The 23,302-nt window shown below is 40.1% G+C and overlaps 1 protein-coding gene across 6 annotated transcripts in view; it reads right to left on the bottom strand.

Moving 5' to 3' along the window:
• LOC101287849 (LINE-1 retrotransposable element ORF2 protein) overlaps nucleotides 1-23,302 on the bottom strand; it is a 66,686-nt gene that overhangs the window by 1,399 nt on the left and 41,985 nt on the right. For 5 of the 6 annotated variants that reach the window (XM_049705348.1, XM_049705349.1, XM_049705352.1 and 2 more), the window contains one exon: nucleotides 7,345-22,449. In XM_049705348.1, coding sequence (XP_049561305.1) covers nucleotides 17,268-18,695 — 1,428 coding nt within the window. In that variant the 5' untranslated portion in view covers nucleotides 18,696-22,449 and the 3' untranslated portion in view covers nucleotides 7,345-17,267. Of the gene's footprint in view, nucleotides 1-332; nucleotides 481-1,217; nucleotides 1,334-1,825; nucleotides 2,177-4,425; nucleotides 22,450-23,302 lie in introns of those variants that run through there. The other variant, XM_049705353.1, reaches the window with a different exon arrangement.

The following is a 23,302-nucleotide window of genomic DNA, read 5'->3' as shown; positions in this document are numbered from 1 at the left end:
GGGCTCTGGCACTGGGCTCTATGCCCTTGGTCTCCACAGCCCTGATCTGGGGGTGGTGGGAAACTCAGCGACCTTATATTTGGCCTCCCCTACAATAAAAAAGGAGCTTGAATTCATATTTTGAGCCCCAGTGTGTGCCTTCCATCTCCCCATCTTGCTCTTTTTGATCAGGTCCTCCTTTCTCCCCATTTACAATGGCCTGCTCCCTGCTCCCCAAGCCCTAGCTGCTCTTTTTTCACCCCTTTATTGCTAGAACCCTGCTTTCAATGGCTCCTCTCATGAAATCTTCTGGACCTGCTCTGCTGGTGCCCAGAAGCCCCTTAGTGACTCACCTTCCCAAGCAGTGAGCTGCTGTCATCACAAAGTCTTCTCGCACCAGAAACCCCCCACAAGTGGTCAGACCCACTGGTCTCTGGATCTGAACATATGCCATGTAAGGGTGGGAATGGGGCCTGGCCTCTTGGCCTCCGATGATCTGCCCTGGAAGGAAGCATTAGGCACTTATCTCTGCACTGACAGGTGTGTGGGCTTCGGCTTGGTGGCTCCAGAAATGTTAGAAGATGGCGAGGCAGGAGAGGTGCTACACGGGCTGGAGAAGCTGGTGGTTCATGAGAACTGGGTCTGCAGGGCACCAGCCTTGGGGGAGGCTCCAGGAGTCTGCAGGAAACGCTGCTGGCTCCCCATCCCAGCCTCAGCTCCCTCCCACCTCCCCAGAAGGCAAGGCCAGCTGCAGCCTCCCATAATGAGGAAGGTTCCTCTGCTGTGGGGATGGCAGATCCGGAGCCCTCTGAGCAGCCTCTCCCTGCAGTCCCGTCGTACTTTCTTCCTCAGGGAGTCTCCAGATCCCTGTGAGTCCAGCTCACGGCCAGCTCATGAATCTAAGGCTCTAAGGATGAGCCGGCGGGCCTGCTATTGCTGTATCTTTATCTCCTAGGCTCTGCCACAGGAGCTGCAGAATGAGTTCAGAGAGCGTGTTTATATAGCAAGTAGTACGTGCCAGGACGACTCCAAGCATTTTATGTACACTAAGTCATTTAACTCTCATGTCAGCTCTCTGAGGTAGGCCTGACATAATTCCTGTTTTATAGATGATGGAGCTGAGGAACTCTGAACTCATACAAGCTGCCCAATGATACAGGGTTAGGGAGTGCCTGAGTGGTCTGGCTCCAGAGTCTATGGGATGGTGTCGGCCTCTGAGGATGGGGACGGTCACTCACCTGCCCTAGCCCTGGGAGGCAGGAGAAGGACCACCAGGAGCAGGAGTGGCTGCATCGTCCTGGGAAGTCTGCCCAGTCAGTTGCTTCTGGTCTTCCTCCTGCCAGACTTTGAGCCCCTGAAAGAGGAAGGAAGGGTGAGGGTGGGGGCTTGAGAATTCGCATTCCCATTCTCCTGCTGCTGTGCTAGGTTTCATCACCCAAGGCTGCCCAAGAGGCTTGCCCACTAACTGCCAGTGATGTGGGGGAAGACAGTAACCCAAGGCTTCAGCGCAATATCCCGCACAGCTGCTGAGTCATTGCTGGCCGCGGAAATGGGAACCCAGGGCAACAGGGATGGGGACCGGGTCACTGTGTCCCAGAACCTCAAACCCACCTAATTCAATAATCCCTACAAGCATCAAAGCTGGGAGCTGTCTATTTCCTCCTTCCTCTCCCTCATTGACTGGAGCCTGCATGTCTTCACCCTTTGGCCTTAGCCCCCTGTTGAGACCCTAGCTGCTCCCACTTCTTTCTAGAAGTTGTCATGCAGATTGAGTAGCTCTCTCTCCTGAGTGTGTGGAGGGCACTGCCAGAGAAAGGAAAGGGAAGAATGAGGCTCTGCCACTGACCATTATGCTCTCAGGTCTCTTGAGCCCCAGCAAACTCTCAGTGAAATCCTGACACTGTGGACGACTTCTGTTCTCCTGCTTCCTACTCAAGGCAAAGGCCTTTATGTCCCAGAAGGTTCTCTGCATGCAGAAAAGGCCTAGTGACTTGATTTTGTTGCAAGCCATCAGACCCTGGTGGAAAAACATCTCAAATCCTATTCATCCATGGTATAAGAGTCCCATCAACCTAATCCCATCTCTGCCCCGGGGGTGATAGCTCCTAAGAAGGAGGTACGTCACTGCTGTGCTCCCTGTAACACATGAAGAAGTGGACCCAGGCATTCATCACTGAGAGAAAGGCACGGCAGAGTCCTGCAGAGAAACACAAGGGGTTGTGAGACAGTTTTCACAATACTTCAAAGTTTCTCTGTTGGCATAGAAAGCACTACAATATAGTAAAATTTTTGCAAAAGTATCAGAATTGAAAGCTAATACAATTCTCAGTCTTCCATGGATTATGATAAGCCCACTTGAAAATGTTATAAAAGTTAAGGATCCTCTCCCTATATATAAATATACACAGGTTATAGCTTATTTTCAGAGCTGCCAAGAACTTAATCCTTCCTCTAATGCACGGTTTATGACTGCAACCTCATGAAATTTCTTCATGCATCTGAAAAGTAATATGCAGAAAACAGGGAAAAAGAAGCGAAAATAGTATAACAGCTTTATTAGTGCCTTAGCATCTGGGTAATTTTAATTTATTGTTAATTAAAGTTTTACAACACTTTATTTTATTTTAAAAACTTTAATGTAACTTTTTTACAAAGTAAAGGATAAAGAGTAGCATGCGAAGAAATGGGAGTCAAATATATATGCTCCCAATGATCTTAATAGAGATGTAGATAAGGGATTTCATTAACAGTGACTAGGATTTCATGCCGATCTTCCCACCAAAAACAACCGAAAGAAACCTGTTTAAAATGGCTAAAAACCTTAAAAGCCTTGAAGAAATGCAAATGTAGGAGTGAATACCAGGCCCAAACTGAAGGAATAATGGGTGTCCAGTTAGACAGTTACTACTGTTCTGTGGAAATTTGCTGAACCCACAAAATTCAAACTTCTGTTTTAATGAGCATATAAAGTGAGAGGTATAGAAATCAAAGAGGGAGGAGATATGGGGATATATGTATATGTATAGCTGATTCACTTTGTTATAAAGCAGAAACTAACACACCACTGTAAAGCAATTATACTCCAATAAAGATGTTAAAAAAATAAAAAATAAATAAAATTTAAAAAATAAAAGAAATTAAAAAAAAACAAATCAAAGACCAAGACCCACACAAGCAGGTCTAGTCAAACCCTCCTCACAATAAGCTGGGAACTGAAAAGTTTACACACTCAAAGTAACAAAGAAGAGTTAATGGGCAAGTGCTTGCATGTAATTTCATGAAAGATGGAAATAGTACTGGACTTTCATGGACTCTCATACCTTGAACTTCGATTAATGTTGTTATGGACTGTTTGCTAAAGTACCTGGCAAAACCAAATGCAAATGTAGAGGAAATTCACTTAATTCCAGTGTTTGAATTACACCTAAATATTGTTTTTCAAGTACAATGACAAGCATATAGTCAAATATAAACAGATCAACAAGCAAGCAAAGATATAAGACACCATGACTAATAAACAATAGATGATAAGAGAAAAAATACTTTAATTATTGGGATAATACTATTAGTAAAATAAAATATAGATTGCAAAAAACATTATGCTGAAATAAAAACAAGCTTTAAAAGCACTCCCATGTTATGTCATAATTCTAGTTATTACTTTAAAATGTATATCTCAGAAATTACTAAATTTCCTTGTCAATTGCATTATTATGAACTTTCACCAAATCTTTAACCGTAGTCATTTTTAAGTCTTTTGTCATTTACAGACAGTTCTGGGTGTACTCTGATGCTTTTGCAAATATGTTCCTATAAAAGGGTTTCATCTTCAAGGAATTCATAGAAAAGACTCTGACAAGTACAGGTTTCTGGTAACTGACTATACTGCTGAACTGAATGAATAAGCATTTTCAGAACTCTAACGGAAAGCTGATGAATTCATAAAAGTGCTAACAAAAGATCAAGATGAAAAAAAATTAATTACACGGGACTGAGTGAACTGATGAGGATGATTATAATTTTTGTGACTTTCTGTTTGAATAATAAAAAAAAATCTCACAAGGACTCAGAGGCAAAAAATATACAAATCAATTTTTACTGCAAAGTAAAGGAGCTGTTCCAGTGGAGGATTCCTGGACTGAATGTCAATATTATGACATAGTGTGTTTCATGTTTGGTAATTGCAATCATTATTGCTTTTGTTGTGGTCATCCATTTACAATGCTTGGTGTCAGTTTATTTACCTCTTGTAAAAATAAAATATAGTGTGTGTGTGTGTGTGAAAAAAAAAAAAGCACTCCAGGGAACATTAACCTTAAAAAAATGACATCTGAAAAAGACCTAAATACAACTTCTAAAAGTGAGAAATATGAAAACACCAAAATTAAAGTCACAGTGAATAAAGTTAATAACAGATTAGACAAAGATGAAAATAGAATTACTAACCTGAAATAGCTCAGAAAGAATTGTCAAGAATAGAGCACAGGGCTTCCCTGGTGGTGCAGTGATTGAGAGTCCGCCTGCCGATGCAGGGGACATGGGTTCGTGCCCCGGTCCAGGAGGATCCCACATGCTGCAGAGCGGCTGGGCCCGTGAGCCATGGCCGCTGAGTCTGCGTGTCCGGAGCCTGTGCTCTGCAACGGGAGAGGCCACAGCGGTGAGAGGCCAGCGTACCGCAAAAAAAAAAAAAAAAAAAAAAAAAATAGAGCACAGACAGGCATAAAGATAAAAATATAGAAAACAGTAGAATTAGAAGGTTGAACATATGTTGAATTAAAGTTCTAGAAGAAGAGAGAGAGAATGGGGGAGAAAAGTAATATATAGTGAGATAGTGGTTGAGATTTTGTTAAAAGTGATGACAAAAATGCAGTTAGAGGTTAAAAAAAAACCAATAAATCTCAAGCAGAATACAGAAGAGAAATCTATACCTAGAAATCAATATTATAAAGAAACAGCAGAAATCTTAAGGACGAGTAGAGTAAAATAGATTACACACTTTCAAATGAATGGCAGAGCAAAGGGAGAATTTTCAACAGCAGCAGTGAGTGGATGCTACTCAGGAAGAAATATCTTCATGGTCATTCGAGAAGATTTTAAAGTACATCTTATAAATTGATTAGTAATGTTATAGAAGTTATGAATAGCTGATGAAAAAACGAACACATATAGAACATCTTACCCAACAAAGGCAGATTACACACTTTACAAGCACATATAGATGTTGACCATAGATTAGGCCATAGAGTAGGTCTCAAAAATGTTTAAAGGATTAAAATGATGCATCATTTTTCATAGACCACAATGAGTTTAAGTTAGAATTTCATAACAAGAATATGAGCAGAAAATCCTTATATTTTTAAAACTAACAAAATAGACTGCTAAATACAGAGGATCCTTGAACAACAGGCATTTGAAATGGACAGTTCCACTTACACATGGCTTTTTCTCAGTAGTAAACACTAGAGTACTACACTACCCATTGTTGGTAGCAAAACCACAGAACAGAGGACCAACTATAAGTTATACTTGGATTTTCCACTAGGTGAAGTGCCGATGCCCCTAAACTCCCACGCTGTTCAAGGGCCAAATGAATCATGAGTAAAAACATAATGGAAACAAAAAATGAGTTCAAAATGATTAATAATGATGAAAATAATTTATAGTAAAATTTGTTGAGTATATGTGAATAAAGATGAAACTTGACTATTTAACACTATACCTCAAATTAATTAATTTAAAGGTAAAAACTTAAAACTTTGGATATAGGAGAATTTCTTTATACATTTAACATTGGGAAAACAATTTTATACAAAATATACAAAGCACTAACCATCAATAATAATGCATAAATTGATCTACATTAAATGTTTGTTATGTATATACGAATAAAGATGAAATTCTGATTGCACAGGACACTTATTTTTGAATTACTGAATTTTATTTTATTTATTTTTTTATACAGCAGGTTATTAGTTATCCATTTAATACATATTAAGGTATATATTTCAATCCCAATCTCCCCATTCATCACACCACCAACCCCCGCCACCTTCCCTCCTTGGTGTCCATACGTTTGTTCTCTACATCTGTGTCTGAATTTCTGTCCTGCAAACCGGTCATCTGTACCATTTTTCTAGGTTCCATATATATGCGTTAATATACGATATTTGTTTTTCTCTTTCTGACTTACTTCACTCTGTCTGACAGTATCTAGATTCATCCATGTCTCTGCAAATGACCCAATTTCGTTCCTTTTTATGGCTGAGTCATATTCCATTGTATATATGTACCACATCTTCTTTATCCATTCGCATTTAGGTTGCTTCCATGACCTGGCTATTGTAAATAGTGCTGCAATGAACGTTGGGGTGCATGTGTCTTTTTGAATTATGGTTTTCTCTGGGTATATGCCCAGGAGTGGGATTGCTGGGTCATATGGTAATTCTATTTGTAGTTTTTTAAGGAACTTCCATACAGTTCTCCATAGTGGCTGTATCAATTTACATTCCCACCAACAGTGCACGAGGGTTCCCTTTTCTCCACACCCTCTCCATTATTTGTTGTTTGTAGATATTCTGATGATAGCCATTCTGACTAGTATGAGGTGATACCTTACTGTAATTCTGATTTGCATTTCCCTAACAATTAGTGATGTTGAGCAGCTTCTCATGTGCTTCTTGGCCATCTGTATGTCTCTTTTGGAGAGATGTCTATTTAGGTCTTTTGCCCATATTTGGATTAGGTTGTTTGTCTTTTTAATATTGAGCTGCATGATCAGTTTATATATTTTGGAGATCAATCCTTTGTCCGTTGATTCATTTGCAAATATTTTCTCCCATTCTGAGGGTTGTCTTTTCATCTTGTTTGTAGTTTCCTTTGCTTTGCAAAAGCTTTTAAGTTTCATTAGGTACCATTTGTTTATTTTTGTTTTTATTTCCATTACACTAGGAGGTGGATCAAAAAAGATCTTGCTGTGATTTATGTCAAAGAGTGTTCTTCCTATGTTTCTCTCTAAGAGTTTTACAGTGTCCAGTCTTATGTTTAGGTCTCTAATCCATTTTGAGTTTATTTTTGTGTATGGTGTTAGACAGTGTTCTAATTTCATTCTTTTACATGTAGCTGTCCAGTTTTCCCAGCATCACTTACTGAAGAGGCTGGCTTTTCTCCACTATATATCCTTGCCTCCTTTATCATAGATTAGTTGACCATAGGTGTGTGGGTTTATCTCTGGGCTTTCTATCCTGTTCCATTGATCTATGTTTCTGTTTTTGTGCCAGCACCATATTGTCTTGATTACTGTAGCTTTGTAGTATAGTCTGAAGTCAGGAAGTCTGACTCCTCCAGCTCCGTATTTTTCCCTCAAGACTGCTTTGGCTATTGGGTGTCTTTTGTGTCTCTATACAAATTATAAGATTTTTGTTATAGTTCTGTAAAAAATGCCATTGATAATTTGATGGGGATTGCATTGAGTCTGTAGATTGCTTGGGTAGTATAGTCATTTTCACAATATTGATTCGTTCAGTCCAAGAACATGGTATATCTCTCCATCTGTTTGTATCATCTTTAATTTCTTTCATCAGTGTCTTATACTTTTCTGCATAGAGGTCTTTTGTCTCCTTAGGTAGGTTTATTCCTAGGTATTTTATTCTTTATGTTGCAATGGTAAATAAGAGTGTTTCCTTAATTTCTCCTTCAGATTTTTCATCATTAGTGTACAGGAATGCAAGAGATTTCTGTGCATTAATTTTGTAACCTGCAACTTACCAAATTCATTGATTAGCTCTAGTAGTTTTCTGGAGGCATCTTTAGGGTTCTCCATGTATAGTATCATGTCATCTACAAACAGTGACAGTTTTACTTCTCCTTTTCCAATTTGTATTCCTTTTATTTCTTCTTCTTCTCTGATTGCCATGGCTAGGACTTCCAAAACTATGTTGAATAATAGTGGTGAGAGTGAACATCCTTGTCTTGTTTCTGATCTTAGAGGAAATACTTTCAGTTTTTCACCATTGAGAATGATGTTTGCTGTGGGTTTGTCATATATGGTCTTTATTATGTTGAGGTAGGTTCCCTCTATGCCCAATTTCTGGAGAGTTTTTATCATAAAAGGGTGTTGAATTGTGTCAAAAGCTTTTTCTGCATCTATTGAGATGATCATATGGTTTTTATCCTTCAATTTGTTAACGTGGTGTATCACATTGATTGATTTGTGTATATGGAAGAATCCTTGCATCCCTGGGATAAATCCCACTTGATCATGGTGTATGATCCTTTTAATGTGTTGTTGGATTCAGTTTGCTAGTATTTTGTTGAGGATTTTTACTTCAATATTCATCAGTGATATTGGTCTCTAATTTTCTTTTTTTGTAGTATCTCTGTCTGGTTTTGGTGTCAGGTGATGGTGGCCTCAGAGAATGAGTTTGGGAGTGTTCCTTCCTCTGCAATTTTTTGGAAGAGTTTGGGAAGGATGGGTATTAGCTCTTCTGTAAATATTTGATGTAATTCACCTGTGAAGCCATCTGGTCCTGGGCTTTTGTTTGTTGGAAGAATTTTAATCACAGTGTCAATTTCATTACTTGTGATTGGTCTGTTCATATTTTCTATTTTTTCCTGGTTCAGTTTTGGAAGGTTATACTTTCTAAGGATTTGTCCATTTCTTCCAGGTTGTCAATTTTATTGGCATAGCATTGCTTGTAATAGTCTCTTAGGATGCTTTGTATTTCTGCAGTGTCTGTTGTAACTTCTCCTTTTTCATTTCTAATTTTATTGATTTGAGTCCTCTCCCTCTTTTTCTTGATGAGTCTGGCTAATGGTTTATCAATTTTGTTTATCTTCTCAAAGAACCAGCTTTTAGTTTTATTGATCTTTGCTATTTTCTTGGTTTCTGTTTCATTTATTTCTGCTCTATCTTTATGATTTCTTTCCTTCTGCTAACTTTGGGTTTTGTTTGTTCTTCTTTCTCTAATTCCTTTAGGTGTAAGGTTAGATTGTTCATTTGAGATTTTTCTTATTTCTTGAGGTAGGCTTGTATCGCTGTAAACTTCCCTCTTAGAACTGCTTTTGCTTCATGCCATAGGTTTTGGATTGTCGTGTTTTCATTGTCATTTGTCTCTAGGTATTTTTTGATTTCCTCTTTGATTTATTCAGTGATCTCTTGGTTATTTAGTAACGTATTGTATAGCCTCTATGTGTTTGTGTTTTTTACTTTTTTTTTCCCTGTAATTGATTTCTGATCTCAAAGCATTGTGGTCAGAAACGATGCTTGATATGATTTCAGGTTTTTTTATTTAGTGACCCAAGATGTGATCTATCCTGGAGAATGTTCCGTGTGCACTTGAGAAAAAAGTGTAATCTGTTGTTACTGGATGGAATGTCCTATACATATTAATTAAATTTATCTGGTCTATTGTTTCATTTAAAGTTTGTGTTTCCTTATTAATTTTCTATTTGGATGATCTGTCCATTGGTGTCAGTGAGGTGTTTAAGTCCCCCACTATTATTGTGTTACTGTCGATTTCCTCTTTTATAGCTGTTAGCAGTTGCCTTAGGTATTGAAGTGCTCCTATGTTGTGTGCATATATATTTATAATTGTTATTTCTTCTTCTTGGATTGATCCCTTGAACATTATGTAGTGTCCTTTGCTGTCTCTTGTAACATTCTTTATTTTAAAGTCTATTTTATCTGATATGAGTATTGCTACTCCAGTTTTCTTTTGATTTCCATTTGCATGGAATATCTTTTTCCATCCCCTCACTTTCAGTCTGAATGTGTCCCTAGGTCTGAAGTGGGTCTCTTGTAGACAGCATGTATATGGGTCTTGTTTTTGTACGCATTCAGCAAGCCTGTGTCTTTTGGTTGGAGCATTTAATCCATTCACGTTTAGGGTAATTATCAATATGTATGTTCCTATTACCATTTTCTTAATTGTTTTGGGTTTGTTTTTGTAGGTCCTTTTCTTCTCTGTGTTTCCCACTTACAGAAGTTCTTTTAGCATTTGTTGTAGAGCTGGTTTGGTGGTGCAAATTCTCTTAGCTTTTGCTTGTCTGTAAAGCTTTTGATTTCTCCATCAATTCTGAATGAGATCCCTGCTGGGTAGAGTAATCTTGGTTGTAGGTTCTTCCCTTTCATCACTTTCATCACTTTCATCACAGTATGTCATGCCACTCCCTTCTGACTTGTAGAGTTTCTACTGAGAAATCAGCTGTTAACCTTATGGGAGTTCCCTTGTATGTTATTTGTCATTTTTCCCTTGCTTCTTTCAATAATTTTTCTTTGTCTTTAATTTTTGCCAATTTGATTACTATGTGTCTTGGTGTGTTTCTCCTTGGGTTTATCCTGTATGGGACTCTCTGCACTTCCTGGACTTTGGTGGCTATTTCCTTTCCCATTTTAAGGAAGTTTTTGACTATAATCTCTTCAAATATTTTCTCGGGTCCTTTCTCTCTCTCTTCTCCTTCTGGCACCCCTATAATGTGAATGTTTTTGTGTTTAACATAACATTGTCCTAGAGATCTCTTAGGCTGTCTTCATTTCTTTTCATTCTTTTTTCTTTATTCTGTTCTGCAGCTGTGAATTCCACCATTCTGTCTTCCAGGTCACTTATCCATTCTTCTGCCTCAGTTATTCTGCTATTGATTCCTTCTAGTGTATTTTTCATTTCAGTTATTGTATTGTTAATCTCTGTTTATTTGTTCTTTAATTCTTCTAGGTCTTTGTTAAACATTTCTTTCATCTTCTTGATCTTTGCCTCCATTCTTTTTCCAAGGTCCTGGATCATCTTCACTATCATTATTCTGAATTCTTTTTCTGGAAGGTTGCCTATCTCCACTTCATTTAGTTGTTTTCTGAGGTTTGGTCTTGTTTCTTCATCTGATACGTAGCCCTCTGCCTTTTCATCTTGTCTATCTTCCTGTGGTTGTGGGTTTTTTCCCACAGGCTGCAGGATTGTAGTTCTTCTTGCTTCTGCTGTCTGCCCTCTGGTGGATGAGACTATCCAAGACACAATTGACATAGTGAAAAGTAAAGCCACAGGGTGGGAGAATTAAGAAAGGGTTTATACCTGGGAGATATATGTTTATATATAAATCATATCTATGTTACATTACAGGTCACTGGGAAGCCAATAATTTTGAAATTATACATGGAATTGACAAATATGAGAGTTGCTACTCCAGCTTTCTTTTGGTTTCCATTTGCATGGAATATCTTTTTCCATCGTCTCACTTTCAGTCTGTATGTGTCTCTAGGTCTGAAGTGGGTCTCTTGTTGACAGCATATATATGGGTCTTCTTTTTGTATCCATTCAGCCAGTCTGTGTCTTTTGGTGGGAGCATTTAATCCATTTACATTTAAGGTAATTATCGATATGTATGTTCCTATTCCCATTTTCTTAATTGTTTTGGGTTCGTTATTGTAGGTCTTTTCCTTCTCTTGTGTTTCTTGCCTAGAGAAGATCCTTTTGCGTTTGTTGTAAATCTGGTTTGGTGGTGCTGAACTCTCTCAGCTTTTGCTTGGCTGTAAAGGTTTTAATTTCTCCATCAAACCTGAATGAGATCCTTGCTGGGTAGAGTAACCTTGGTTGTAGGTTTTTCTCCTTCATCACTTTAAATATGTCCTACCAGTCCCTCCTGGCTTGCAGAGTTTCTGCTGCAAGATCAGCTGTTAACCTTATGGGGATTCCCTTGTGTGTTATTTGTTGTTTTTCCCTTGCTGTTTTTAATATGTTTTCTTTGTATTTAATTTTTGACAGTTTGATTAACATGTGTCTTTGCGTGTTTCTCCTTGGATTTATCCTGTATGGGACTCTGTGCTTCCTGGACTTGATTAACTATTTCCTTTCCTATATTAGGGAAGTTTTTAACTATAATCTCTTCAAGTATTTTCTCAGTCTGTTTTTCTCTTCTTCTTCTGGAACCCTTATAATTCGAATATTGGTGCATTTGATGTTGTCCCAGAGGTCTCTTAGACTGTCCTCATTTCTTTTCATTCTTTCTCCTTTATTCTGCTCTGCAGTAGTTATTTCCACTCTTTTATCTTCCAGATCACTTATCCATTCTTCTGCCTCAGTTATTCTGCTATTGATGCCTTCCAGAGTATTTTTAATTTCATATATTGTGTTGTTCATCATTGCTTATTTCATCTTTAGTTCTTCTAGGTCCTTGTTAAATGTTTCTTGCATTTTCTCTATTCTATTTCCAAGATTTTGGATCATCTTTACGATCATTATGCTGAATTCTTTTTCAGGTAGACTGCCTATTTCCTCTTCATTTGGTAGGTCTGGTGGGTTTTTATCTTGCTCCTTCATCTGCTGTGTTTTTCTGTCTTCTCATTTTGCTTACCATACTGTGTTTGGGGTCTCCTTTTTGCAGGCTGCAGGTTCGTAGTTCCTGTTGTTTTTGGTGTCTGTCCCCAGTGGCTAAAGTTGGTTCAGTGGGTTGTGTAGGCTTCCTGGTGGAGGGGACTGGTGCCTGTGTTCTGGTGGATGAGGCTGGATCTTGTCTTTCTGGTGGGCAGGTCCATGTCTGGTGGTGTGTTTTGGGGTGTCTGTGGACTTATTATAATTTTAGGCAGCCTCTCTGCTAATGGGTGGCGTTGTGTTCCTGTCCTGCTAGTTGTTTGGCATAGGGTGTCCAGCACTGTATCTGGCTGGTCGTTGAGTGAAGCTGGGTGTTGGTGTTGAGATGGAAATCTCTGGGAGATTTTCACCATTTGATATTACGTGGAGCTGGGAGGTCTCTTGTGGACCAGTGTCCTGAAGTTGGCTCTCCCACCTCAGAGGCACAGCACTAACTCTTGGTTGCAGCAACAAGAGCCTTTCATCCACACGGCTTAGAATAAAACGGAGAAAAGTAGAAAGAAAGAAAGAGGATAAAAGAAAATAAAATATAGTAAGGTAAAATAAAGTTATTAAAATAAAAAAAGAATTATTAAGAAAGAAACTTTTTTTTAAGTTAAAAAAAAAAAACAGATGGATGGAACCCTAGGACAAATGGTGAAAGCAAAGCTATACAGACAAAATCTCACACAGAAGCATACACATACACACTCACAAAAAGAGGAAAAGGGGAAAAAATAATAAATCTTGCTCTCAAAGTCCACCTCCTCAATAGTGCCTCCTGAGATAGTGCCTCCTGAGATAGTGCCTCCTGATTCGTTGTCTATTCAGGTATTCCACAGATGCAGGGTACATCAAGTTGATTGTGGAGATTTAATCTGCTGCTCCTGAGGCCTCTGGGAGAGCTTTCCCTTTCTCTTCTTTGTTCGCACAGCTCCCGGGGTTCAGCTTTGGATTTGGCCCCGCCTCTGCGTGTAGGTCGCTGGAGAGCGTCTGTTCTTCACTCAGACAGGACAGGGTTAAAGGAACTGCTGATTCGGGGACTCTGGCTCACTCAGGCTGTGAGGAGGGAGGGGTATGGAGTACGGGGTGAGCCTGCGGCAGCAGAGGTCTGCGTGAAGTTGCGCCTGCCTGAGGCGCGCCATGCGTTCTCCCGGGGAAGTTGTCCCTGGATCCCAGGACCCTGGCAGTGGCGGGCTGCACAGGCTCCCCGGAAGGGGGGTGTGGAGAGTGACCTGTGCTCACACACAGGCTTCTTGGTGGTGGCAGCAGCAGTCTTAGCGTCTCATGCCCGTCTCTGGGGTCCGCGCTGTTACCTGCAGCTCACACCCGTCTCTGGAGCTTCTTTAAGCAGTGCTCTTAACCCCCTCTCCTTGCGCACCAGGAAACAAAGAGGGAAGAAAAGGTTTCTTGCCTCTTCGGCAGGTACAGACTGTTCCCCAGACTCCCTCCCAGCTAGGCATGGTGCACTAACCCCCTGCAGCCTGTGTACACACCACCAACCCCAGTCCTCTCCCTGCGCTCCGACAGAAGACTGAGCCTCAGCTCCCAGCCCTGCCCACCCCGGCGGGTGAGCAGACAAGCCTCTCGGGCTGGTGAGTGCTGGTCAGCACCGATCCTCTGTGCGGGAATCTCTCCACCTTGCCCTCTTCCCCCCGTTGCTGTGCTCTCCTCCGCACCTCCAAAACTTCCCCCTCCACCACCCGCAGTCTCCGCCCACGAAGGGGCTTCCTAGTGTGTGGAAATCTTTCTGCCTTCACAGCTCCCTCCCACTGGTGCAGGTCCCATCCGTATTCTTTTGTCTCTGTTTATTCTTTTTTCTTTTGCCCTCCCCAGGTACGTGAGGAGTTTCTTGCCTTTTGGGAGGTCTGAGGTCTTCTGCCAGCATTCAGTAGGTGTTCTGTAGGAGTTGTTCCACACGTAGATGTACTTCTGATGTATCTGTGGGGAGGAAGGTGATCTCCGCATCTTACCCTTCCACCATCTTCCAAGTGAGTCCAAAGCAATCTTGAGAAAGAAAAATGGAGCTGGAGGAATTAGGCTCCCTGACTTCAGACTATACTACAAAGCTGTAGTCATCAAAACAGTATGGTACTGGCACAAAATAGAAATATAGATCAATGAAACCGGATAGAAAGTGCAGAGAACCCACGCACCTATGGTCACCTAATCTATGACAAAGGAGGCAAGAATATACAATGGAGAAAAGACAGTCTCTTCAATAAGTGGTACCAGGAAAACAGGAGAGCTACATGTAAAAGAATGATATTAGAATACTCCTTAACACCATACACAAAAATAAACACAAAATGGAATAAACCTAAATGTAAGACCAGATGCTATAAACGTCTTAGAGGAAAACATAGGCAGAACACTTTTTGACATACATCACAGCAAGATTTTTTTGACCACCTCCTAGAGTAATGAAAATAAAAACAAAGAAACAAAAAAAACCAAATGGGACTTAATTAAACTTAAAAGCTTTTGCACAGCAAAGGAATCCATAAAGAAAATGAAAAGACAACCTCAGAATAAGAGAAAATATTTGAAAATGAAGCAACTGACAAAGGATTAATCTCCAAAATATACAAACAGCTCATGCAGCTCAATATCAAAAAAACAAACAACCCAATCAGAAAATGGGCAGAAGACCTAAATAGACATTTCTCAAAGAAGACACATAGATGGGCACAAACACATTAAAAGATGCTCACCATCAGTAATTATTAGAGCAATGCAAATCAAAACTACCATGAGGTATCTCCTCACCCTTGTCAGAAAGGCTATCATCAAAATATCTACAAACAATAAATGCTGGAGAGGGTGTTGAGGAAAGGGAACGTCCTACACTGTAAGTGGGAATGTACATTTCTACAGCCACTATGAAAAACAGTGTGGAGGTTCCTTAAAAAACTAAAAATAGAGCTACCATATGATTCTGCAATCCCACTCCTGGGCATATATCAGGAGAAAACCATAATCTGAAAATATACATTCACCCCAATGTTCATTACAGCACTGTTTACAATAGCCAAGACATGGAATCAAACTACGTGTCCATTGACAGAAGAATGGATAAAGATGTTGTACATATATACAATGGAATATTAGCCATTAAAAGGAATGAGATAGTGCCATTTGCAGCAACATGGATGGACCTAGGGATTGTCAAACTGAGAGAAGTAAATCAAACAGGAAGGACATGTATCACCTGTATGCAGACTCTTAAAAAGTGATACAAATGAACTTATTTACAAAACAGAAACAGACTCACAAACTTAGAGAAGGAACTTATGGCTACCAGGAGGGAAGGGTGGGGGGAGGGATGGTTAGGGAGTTTGGGATTGACATGTACAACTGCTATGCTTAGGATGGATAACCAACAGGGATCTACTGTATAGCACAGGGAACTCTGCTCAATATTATGTGACAACCTGAATGGGAGAAGAATTGGAAAAAGAACAGATACATGTATGTGTATAACTGAATCACTTTGCTGTACATCTGAAACTAACACAGCATTGTTGCTGACCTATATTCCAATAAAAACTGAAAAGTTTTTTTTAACCTCTTTATTGGAGTATAATTGCTTTACAATGGTGTGTTAGTTTCTGCTTTATAACAAAGTGAATCAGTTATACATATACATATGTTCCCATATCTCTTCCCTCTGGCGTCTCCCTCCCTCCCACCCTCCCTATCCCACCCCTCTAGGTGGTCAGAAAGCACCAAGCTGATCTCCCTGTGCTATGTGGCTACTTCTCACTAGCTATCTATTTTACATTTGGTAGTGTATATATGTCCATGCCACTCTCTCACTTTGTCACAGCTTACCCTTCCCCCTCCCCATATCCTCAAGTCCATGCTCTAGTAGGTCTGTGTCTTTATTCCCATCTTACCCCTAGGTTCTTCATGACCTTTTTTTTTTTTTCTTAGATTCCATATATATGTATTAGCATACAGTATTTGTTTTTCTCTTTCTGACTTACTTCACTCTGTATGACAGACTCTAGGTCCATCCACCTCACTACAAATAACTCAATTTTGTTTCTTTTTATGGCTGAGTAATATTCCATTGTATATATGTACCATATCTTCTTTATCCATTCATCTGTTGATGGACACTTAGGTTGCTTCCATGTCCTGGCTATTGTAAACAGAGCTGCAATGAACATTTTGGTACATGACTCTTTTTGATTTATGATTTGCTCAGGGTATATGCCCAGTAGTGGGATTGCTGGGTCGTATGGTAGTTCTACGTGTAGTTTTTTAAGGAACATCCATACTGTTCTCCATAGTGGCTGTATCAATTTACATTCCCACCAACAGTGAAGGAGGGTTCATTTTTCTCCACACCCTCTCCAGCATTTATTGTTTCTCGATTTTTTGATGATGGCCATTCTGACCGGTGTGAGATGATATCTCATTGTAGTTTTGTTTTTCTTTTTCTTTTTCTTTTTTTGTGGTACACAGGCCTCTCACTGCTGTGGCTTCTCCCATTGCAGAGCACAGGCTCTGGACGCACAGGCTCAGCGGCCATGGCTCATGGGCCCAGCCGCTCTGCGGCATGTGGGATCTTCCCAGACCGGAGCATGAACCTGCATCCCCTGCATCGGCAGGTGTACTCTCAACAACTGCGCCACCAGAGTAGCCCCTCATTGTAGTTTTGATTTGCATTTCTCTAATGATTAATGATGTTGAGCATTCTTTCATGTGTTTGTTGGCAATCTGTATATCTTCTTTGGAGAAATGTTTATTTAGGCCTTCTGCCCATTTTTGGATTGGGTTGTTTGTCTTTTTGTTATTCAGCTGCATAAGCTGCTTGTAAATTTTGGAGATTAATCCTTTGTCAGTTGCTTCATTTGTAAATATTTTCTCCCATTCTGAGGGTTGTCTTTTGGTCTTGTTTATGGTTTCCTTTGCTGTGCAAAAGCTTGAAAGTTTCATTAGGTCCTATTTGTTTATTTTTGTTTTTATTTCCATTTCTCTAGGAGGTGGGTCAAAAAGGATCTTGCTGCAATTTATGTCATAGAGTGTTCTGCCTATGTTTTCCTCTAAGAGTTTGATAGTTTCTGGTCTTACATTTAGTTCTTTAACCCATTTTGAGGTTATTTGTGTGTATGGTGTTAGGGAGTGTTCTAATCTCATACTTTTACATGTACCTGTCCAGTTTTCCCAGCACCACTTATTGAAGAGGCTGTCCTTTCTCCACTGTACATTCCTGCCTCCTTTATCAAAGATAAGGTGACCATATGTGCGTGGGTTTATCTCTGGGCTTTCTATCCTGTTCCATGGATCTATATTTCTGTTTTTGTGCCAGTACCATACTGTCTTGATTACTGTAGCTCTGTAGTATAGTCTGAAGACAGGGAGCCTGACTCCTCCAGCTCCATTTTTCGTTCTCAATATTGCTTTGGCTATTCGGGGTCTTTTGTGTTTCCATACAAATTGTGAAATTTTTTGTTCTAGTTCTGTGAAAAATGCCAGTGGTAGTTTGATAGGGATTGCATTAAATCTGTAGATTGCTTTGGGTAGTAGAGTCATTTTCACAATGTTGATTCTTCCAATCCAAGAACATGATATATCTCTCGATCTGTTTGTATCATCCTTAATTTCTTTCATCAGTGTCTTATAATTTTCTGCATTCAGGTCTTTTGTCTCCTTAGGTAGGTTTATTCCTAGGTATTTTATTCTTTTTGTTGCAGTGGTAAATGGGAGTGTTTTGTTAATTTCACTTTCAGATTTTTCATCATTAGCATATAAGAATGCCAAAGATTTCTGTGCATTCATTTTGTATCCTGCTACTTTACCAAATTCATTGATTAGCTCCAGTAGTTTTCTGGTAGCATCTTTAGGATTCTCTATGTATAGTATCATGTCATCTACAAACAGTGACAGCTTTACTTCTTCTTTTCCGATTTGGATTCCTTTTACTTCTTTTTCTTCTCTGATGGCTGTGGCTAAAACTTCCAAAACTACATTGAATAAGAGTGGTGAGAGTGGGCAACCTTGTCTTGTTCCTGATCTTAGTGGAAATGATTTCGTTTTTTCACCAATGAGGATGATGTTGGCTGTGTGTTTTTCATATATGGCCTTTATTATGTTGAGGAAAGTTCCCTCTATGCCTACTTTCTGAAGGGTTTTTATCATAATTGGGTGTTGTATTTTGTCGAAAGCTTTATCTGCATCTATTGAGATGATCATATGGTTTTTCTCCTTCAATTTGTTAACGTGGTGTACCATGTTGATTGATTTGTGTATATTGAAGAATCCTTGCATTCCTGGAATAAATCCCACTTGATCATGGTGCATGATCCTTTTAATGTGCTGTTGGGTTCTGTTTGCTAGTATTTTGTTGAGGATTTTTGGATCTATGCTCATCAGTGATATTGGCCTGTAGTTTTCTTTCTATGTGACATCTTTGTCTGGTTTTGGTATCAGGGTCATGGTGGCCTCGTAGAATGAGTTTGGGAGTGTTCCCCCCTCTGCTATATTTTGGAAGAGTTTGGGAAGGATAGGTGTTAGCTCTTCTCTAAGTGTTTGATAGAATTCGCCTGTGAAGCCATCTGGTCCTGGGCTTTTGTTTGTTGGAAGATTTTTAATCACAGTTTCAATTGCAGTGCTTGTGATTGGTCTGTTCATATTTTCTATTTCTTCCTGACTCAGTCTTGGCAGGTTGCGCATTTCTAAGAATTCGTCCATTTCTTCCAGGTTGTCCATTTTATTGGCATAGAGTTGCTTGTAGTAATCTCTCATGATCCTTTGTATTTCTGCAGTGTCAGTTGTTACTTCTCCTTTTTCATTTCTAATTCTATTGATTTGAGTCTTCTCCCTTTTTTGTTTGATGAGTCTGGCTAATGCTTTATCAATTTTGTTTATCTTCTCAAAGAACCAGCTTTTAGTTTTATTGATCTTTGCTATCGTTTCCTTCATTTCTTTTTCATTTATTTCTGATCTGATCTTTATGATTTCTTTCCTTCTGCTAACTTTGGGGGTTTGTGTTCTTCTTTCTCTAACTGCTTTACGTGCAAGGTTAGGTTGTTTATTTGAGATGTTTCCTGTTTCTTAAGGTAGGATTGTATTGCTATAAACTTCCCTCTTAGAACTGCTTTTGCTGCATCCCATAGGTTTTGGGTCGTCATGTCTCCATTGTCATTTGTTTCTAGATATTTTTTGATTTCCTCTTTGATTTCTTCAGTGATCACTTCGTTATTAATATTGTTTAGCCTCCATGTGTTTGTGTTTACAGATGTTTTCCTGTAATTGATATCTAGTCTCATAGCATTGTGGTTGGAAAAGATACTTGATATGATTTCAATTTTCTTAAATTTACCAAGGCTAGATTTGTGACCCAAGATATGATCTATCCTGGATAATGTTCCATGAGCACTTGAGAAAAATGTGTATTCTGTTGTTTTTGGATGGAATATCCTATAAATATCAATTAAGTCCATCTTGTTTAATGTATCATTTAAAGCTTGTGTTTCCTTATTTATTTTCATTTTGGATGATCTGTCCATTGTTGAAAGTGGGGTGTTAAAGTTCCCTAAAGTCCTCTACAATGCTTGTGTTACTGTCGATTTCCCCTTTTATGGCTGTTAGTATTTGCCTTATGTATTGAGGTGCTCCTATGTTGGGTGCATAAATATTTACAATTGTTATATCTTCTTCTTGGATCGATCCCTTGATTATTATGTAGTGTCCTTCTTTGTCTCTTGTAATAGTCTTTATTTTAAAGTCTATTTTGTCTGATATGAGAATTGCTACTCCAGCTTTCCTCTGATTTCCATTTGCATGGAATATCTTTTTCCATCCCCTCACTTTCAGTCTGTATGTGTCCCTAGGTCTGAAGTAGGTCTCTTTTAGACAGCATATATATGGGTCTTGTTTTCGTATCCATTCAGCCAGTCTGTGTCTTTTGGTGGGAGCATTTAATCCATTTACATTTAAGGTAATTATCGATATGTATGTTCCTATTCCCATTTTCTTAATTGTTTTGGGTTCGTTATTGTAGGTCTTTTCCTTCTCTTGTGTTTCTTGCCTAGAGAAGTTCCTTTAGCATTTGTTGTAAAGCGGGTTTGATGGTGCTGAACTCTCTCAGCTTTTACTTGTCTGTAAAGGTTTTAATTTCTCCATCAAATCTGAATGAGATCCTTGCTGGGTAGAGTAATCTTGGTTGTATTTTTTTCTCCTTCCTCACTTTAAATATGTCCTGCCACTCCCTTCTGGCTTGCAGAGTTTCTGCTGAAAGATCAGCTGTTAACCTTATGGGGATTCCCTTATGTGTTATTTGTTCTTTTTCCTTTGCTGCTTTTAATATGTTTTCTTTGTGTTTAATTTTTTATAGTTTGATTAATATGTATCCTGGTGTGTTTCTCCTTGGATTTATCCTGTGTGGGACTCTCCAGCACCAAGAGCCTTTCATCCACACGGCTCAGAATAAACCGAAGAAAAAGTAGAAAGAAAGAAAGAGGATAAAAGAAAACAAAATGACGTAAGATACAATAAAATAAAGTTATTAAAATAAAAATAATTATTAAGAAAACAATTTTAAAAAGTAATAAGGAAAAAAACGGACAGACAGAACTCTAGGACAAATGGTGGAAGCAAAGCTATACAGACAAAATCTCACACAGAAGCATAGAGATACACACTCACAAAAAGACGAAAAGGGGAAAAAATAATCTATTTTGCTCTCAAAGTCCACCTCCTCAATTTGGGATGATTCGCTGTCTATTCAGGTATTCCACAGATGCAGGGTACATCAGTTTGATTGTGGAGCTTTAATCTGCTGCTTCTGAGGCTGCTGGGAGAAATTTCCTTTTCTCTACTTTGTTCGCACAGCTCCCGGGGTTCAGCTTTGGATTTGGCCCCGCCTCTGCATGTAGGTTGCTGGCTCAGACAGGACGGGGTTAAAGGAGCCGCTGATTCGGGGGCTCTGGCTCACTCAGGCCGGAGGGAGGGAGGGGTATGGATGCGGGGCGAGCCTGCAGCGGCAGAGGCCGGCGTGACATTGCAGCAGCCTGAAGCGCGCCATGCGTTCTCCCAGGGAAGTTGTCCCTGGATCACGGGATCACGGGACCCTGGCAGTGGTGGGCTGCACAGGCTCCTGGGAGGAGCAGTGTGGAGAGTGACCTGTGCTTGCACACAGGCTTCTTGGTGGCGGCAGCAGCAGCCTTAGCGTCTCATGCCCATCTCTGGGATCTGTGCTGATAGCCACGGCTCACACCCATCTCTGGAGCTCCTCTTTTTTTTTTTTTTTTTTTTTTTGCCGTACGCGGGCCTTTCACTGTTGTGGCCTCTCCTGTTGCGGAGCACAGGCTCCAGACGCGCAGGCTCAGCAGCCATGGCTCACGGGCCCGGCCGCTCCACGGCATGTGGGATCCTCCCGGACCAGGGCACGAACCCGTGTCCCCTGCATCGGCAGGTGGACTCTCAACCACTGCGCCACCTGGGAAGCCCTCTGGAGCTCCTTTAAGCAGCGCTCTTAATCCCCTCTCCTCGCGCACCAGGAAACAACAAGGCAAGAAAACGTCTCTTGTCTCTTCGGCAGCTCCAAACTTTTTCCCGGACTCCCTCCTGGCTAGCTGTGGTGCACTAGGCCCCTTCAGGCTGTGTTCACGCCGCCAACCCCAGTCCTCTCCCTGCATCCGACCGAAGCCCAAGCCTCAGCTCCCAGCCCGCGCCCGTCCTGGTGGGTGAGCAGACAAGCCTCTCGGGCTGGTGAGTGCTGGTCGGCACCAATCCTCTGTGCGGGAATCTCCCCGCTTTGCCCTCCGCACCCCTGTTGCTGCGCTCTCCTCTGTGGCTCCGAAGCTTATCCCCTCTGCCACCCCCAGCCTCTGCTTGCAAAGGGGCTTCTAGTGTGTGGAAACCTTTCCTCCTTCACAGCTCCCTCCCACTGGTGCAGGTCCTGTCCCTATCCTTTTGTCTGTTTTTTCTTTTGCCCTACCCAGGTACATGGGGGTTTTCTTGCCTTTTGGGAGGTCTGAGGTCTTCTGCCAGCGTTCAGTAGGTGTTCTGTAGGAGTTGTTCCACGTGTAGATGTATTTCTGGTGTATCTGTGGGGAGGAAGGTGATCTCCGTGTCTTGCTCTTCCGCCATCTTCCGTGCCTTCTTTCGCCATCTTCCGTGCCTTCAAAAAGTTTTTTAAAAAAGAAAAAAAAAACCAATATGGGAAATGAACATTACAGGCTAATGTTATTTGAATATTGATGTAAGTCAAATCAGTCAATAAGCAAAAATGTTATATCATTTTAATTTGGGTTTATCCTAGGACGAGTGGCTTTTCATTCAAAACACAATTGATGTAACATAACACATTAATTTAAAATGAAATTTTGAAAACATTAACATTTAAATCATGAAAAGTATCAAATAACTAAACATAAATCTAAAAAAAGATGTGCATGACCTCTGGTGAAAACTACTGAATTGTATTAAGAGACACTAAGAAGACCTAAACATAAAGATATTCCATGTTCAAATTTGGAAGAGAAAATACTTTTCAAATGTCAATTCTCCAAAAACTGATCTACAGATTCATTGCACCCAAGAGTTACTTAACAGAACTTAATTGGTTCTAAATAGATGTGGAAAAACCAATGGCGAACATTAGCCAAGTAGTCGTGAAGAATGAGAAGAAGATGGGAGGTCTTGCTTTAGCAAATTAAGTCATAGTAATGAAGACAGTGTGGTATTGATGGGGGCATAGAGACATAGACTACTGGATAAGAAGTAGAGATCCCACACACATTTGGACACTGATACATACATATATGAACACTTGATTTATGATGGAAGTTTCACGGCAGAAATTAGGGGAAAGACTATTTTCTTTTTTCTTCTCAATAAGTGGTGCAAGGACAATAAATGTCTCTATGGTGTCCTATAAGGACACATTTTTTCTACATGGAAAAAAACTTGACCCTGTTTTTGTTGTGTCCTCTCCTGCCTCTTGATGTTGTGGGCCCCCAAGGTGACAATGA

This window comes from Orcinus orca, chromosome 2, assembly GCF_937001465.1.
Source record: "Orcinus orca chromosome 2, mOrcOrc1.1, whole genome shotgun sequence".
Lineage (NCBI taxonomy): Eukaryota > Metazoa > Chordata > Mammalia > Artiodactyla > Delphinidae > Orcinus > Orcinus orca.
Note: the sequence above shows the minus strand (reverse complement) of the source record. Positions and strands in the feature narration are given on the sequence as shown.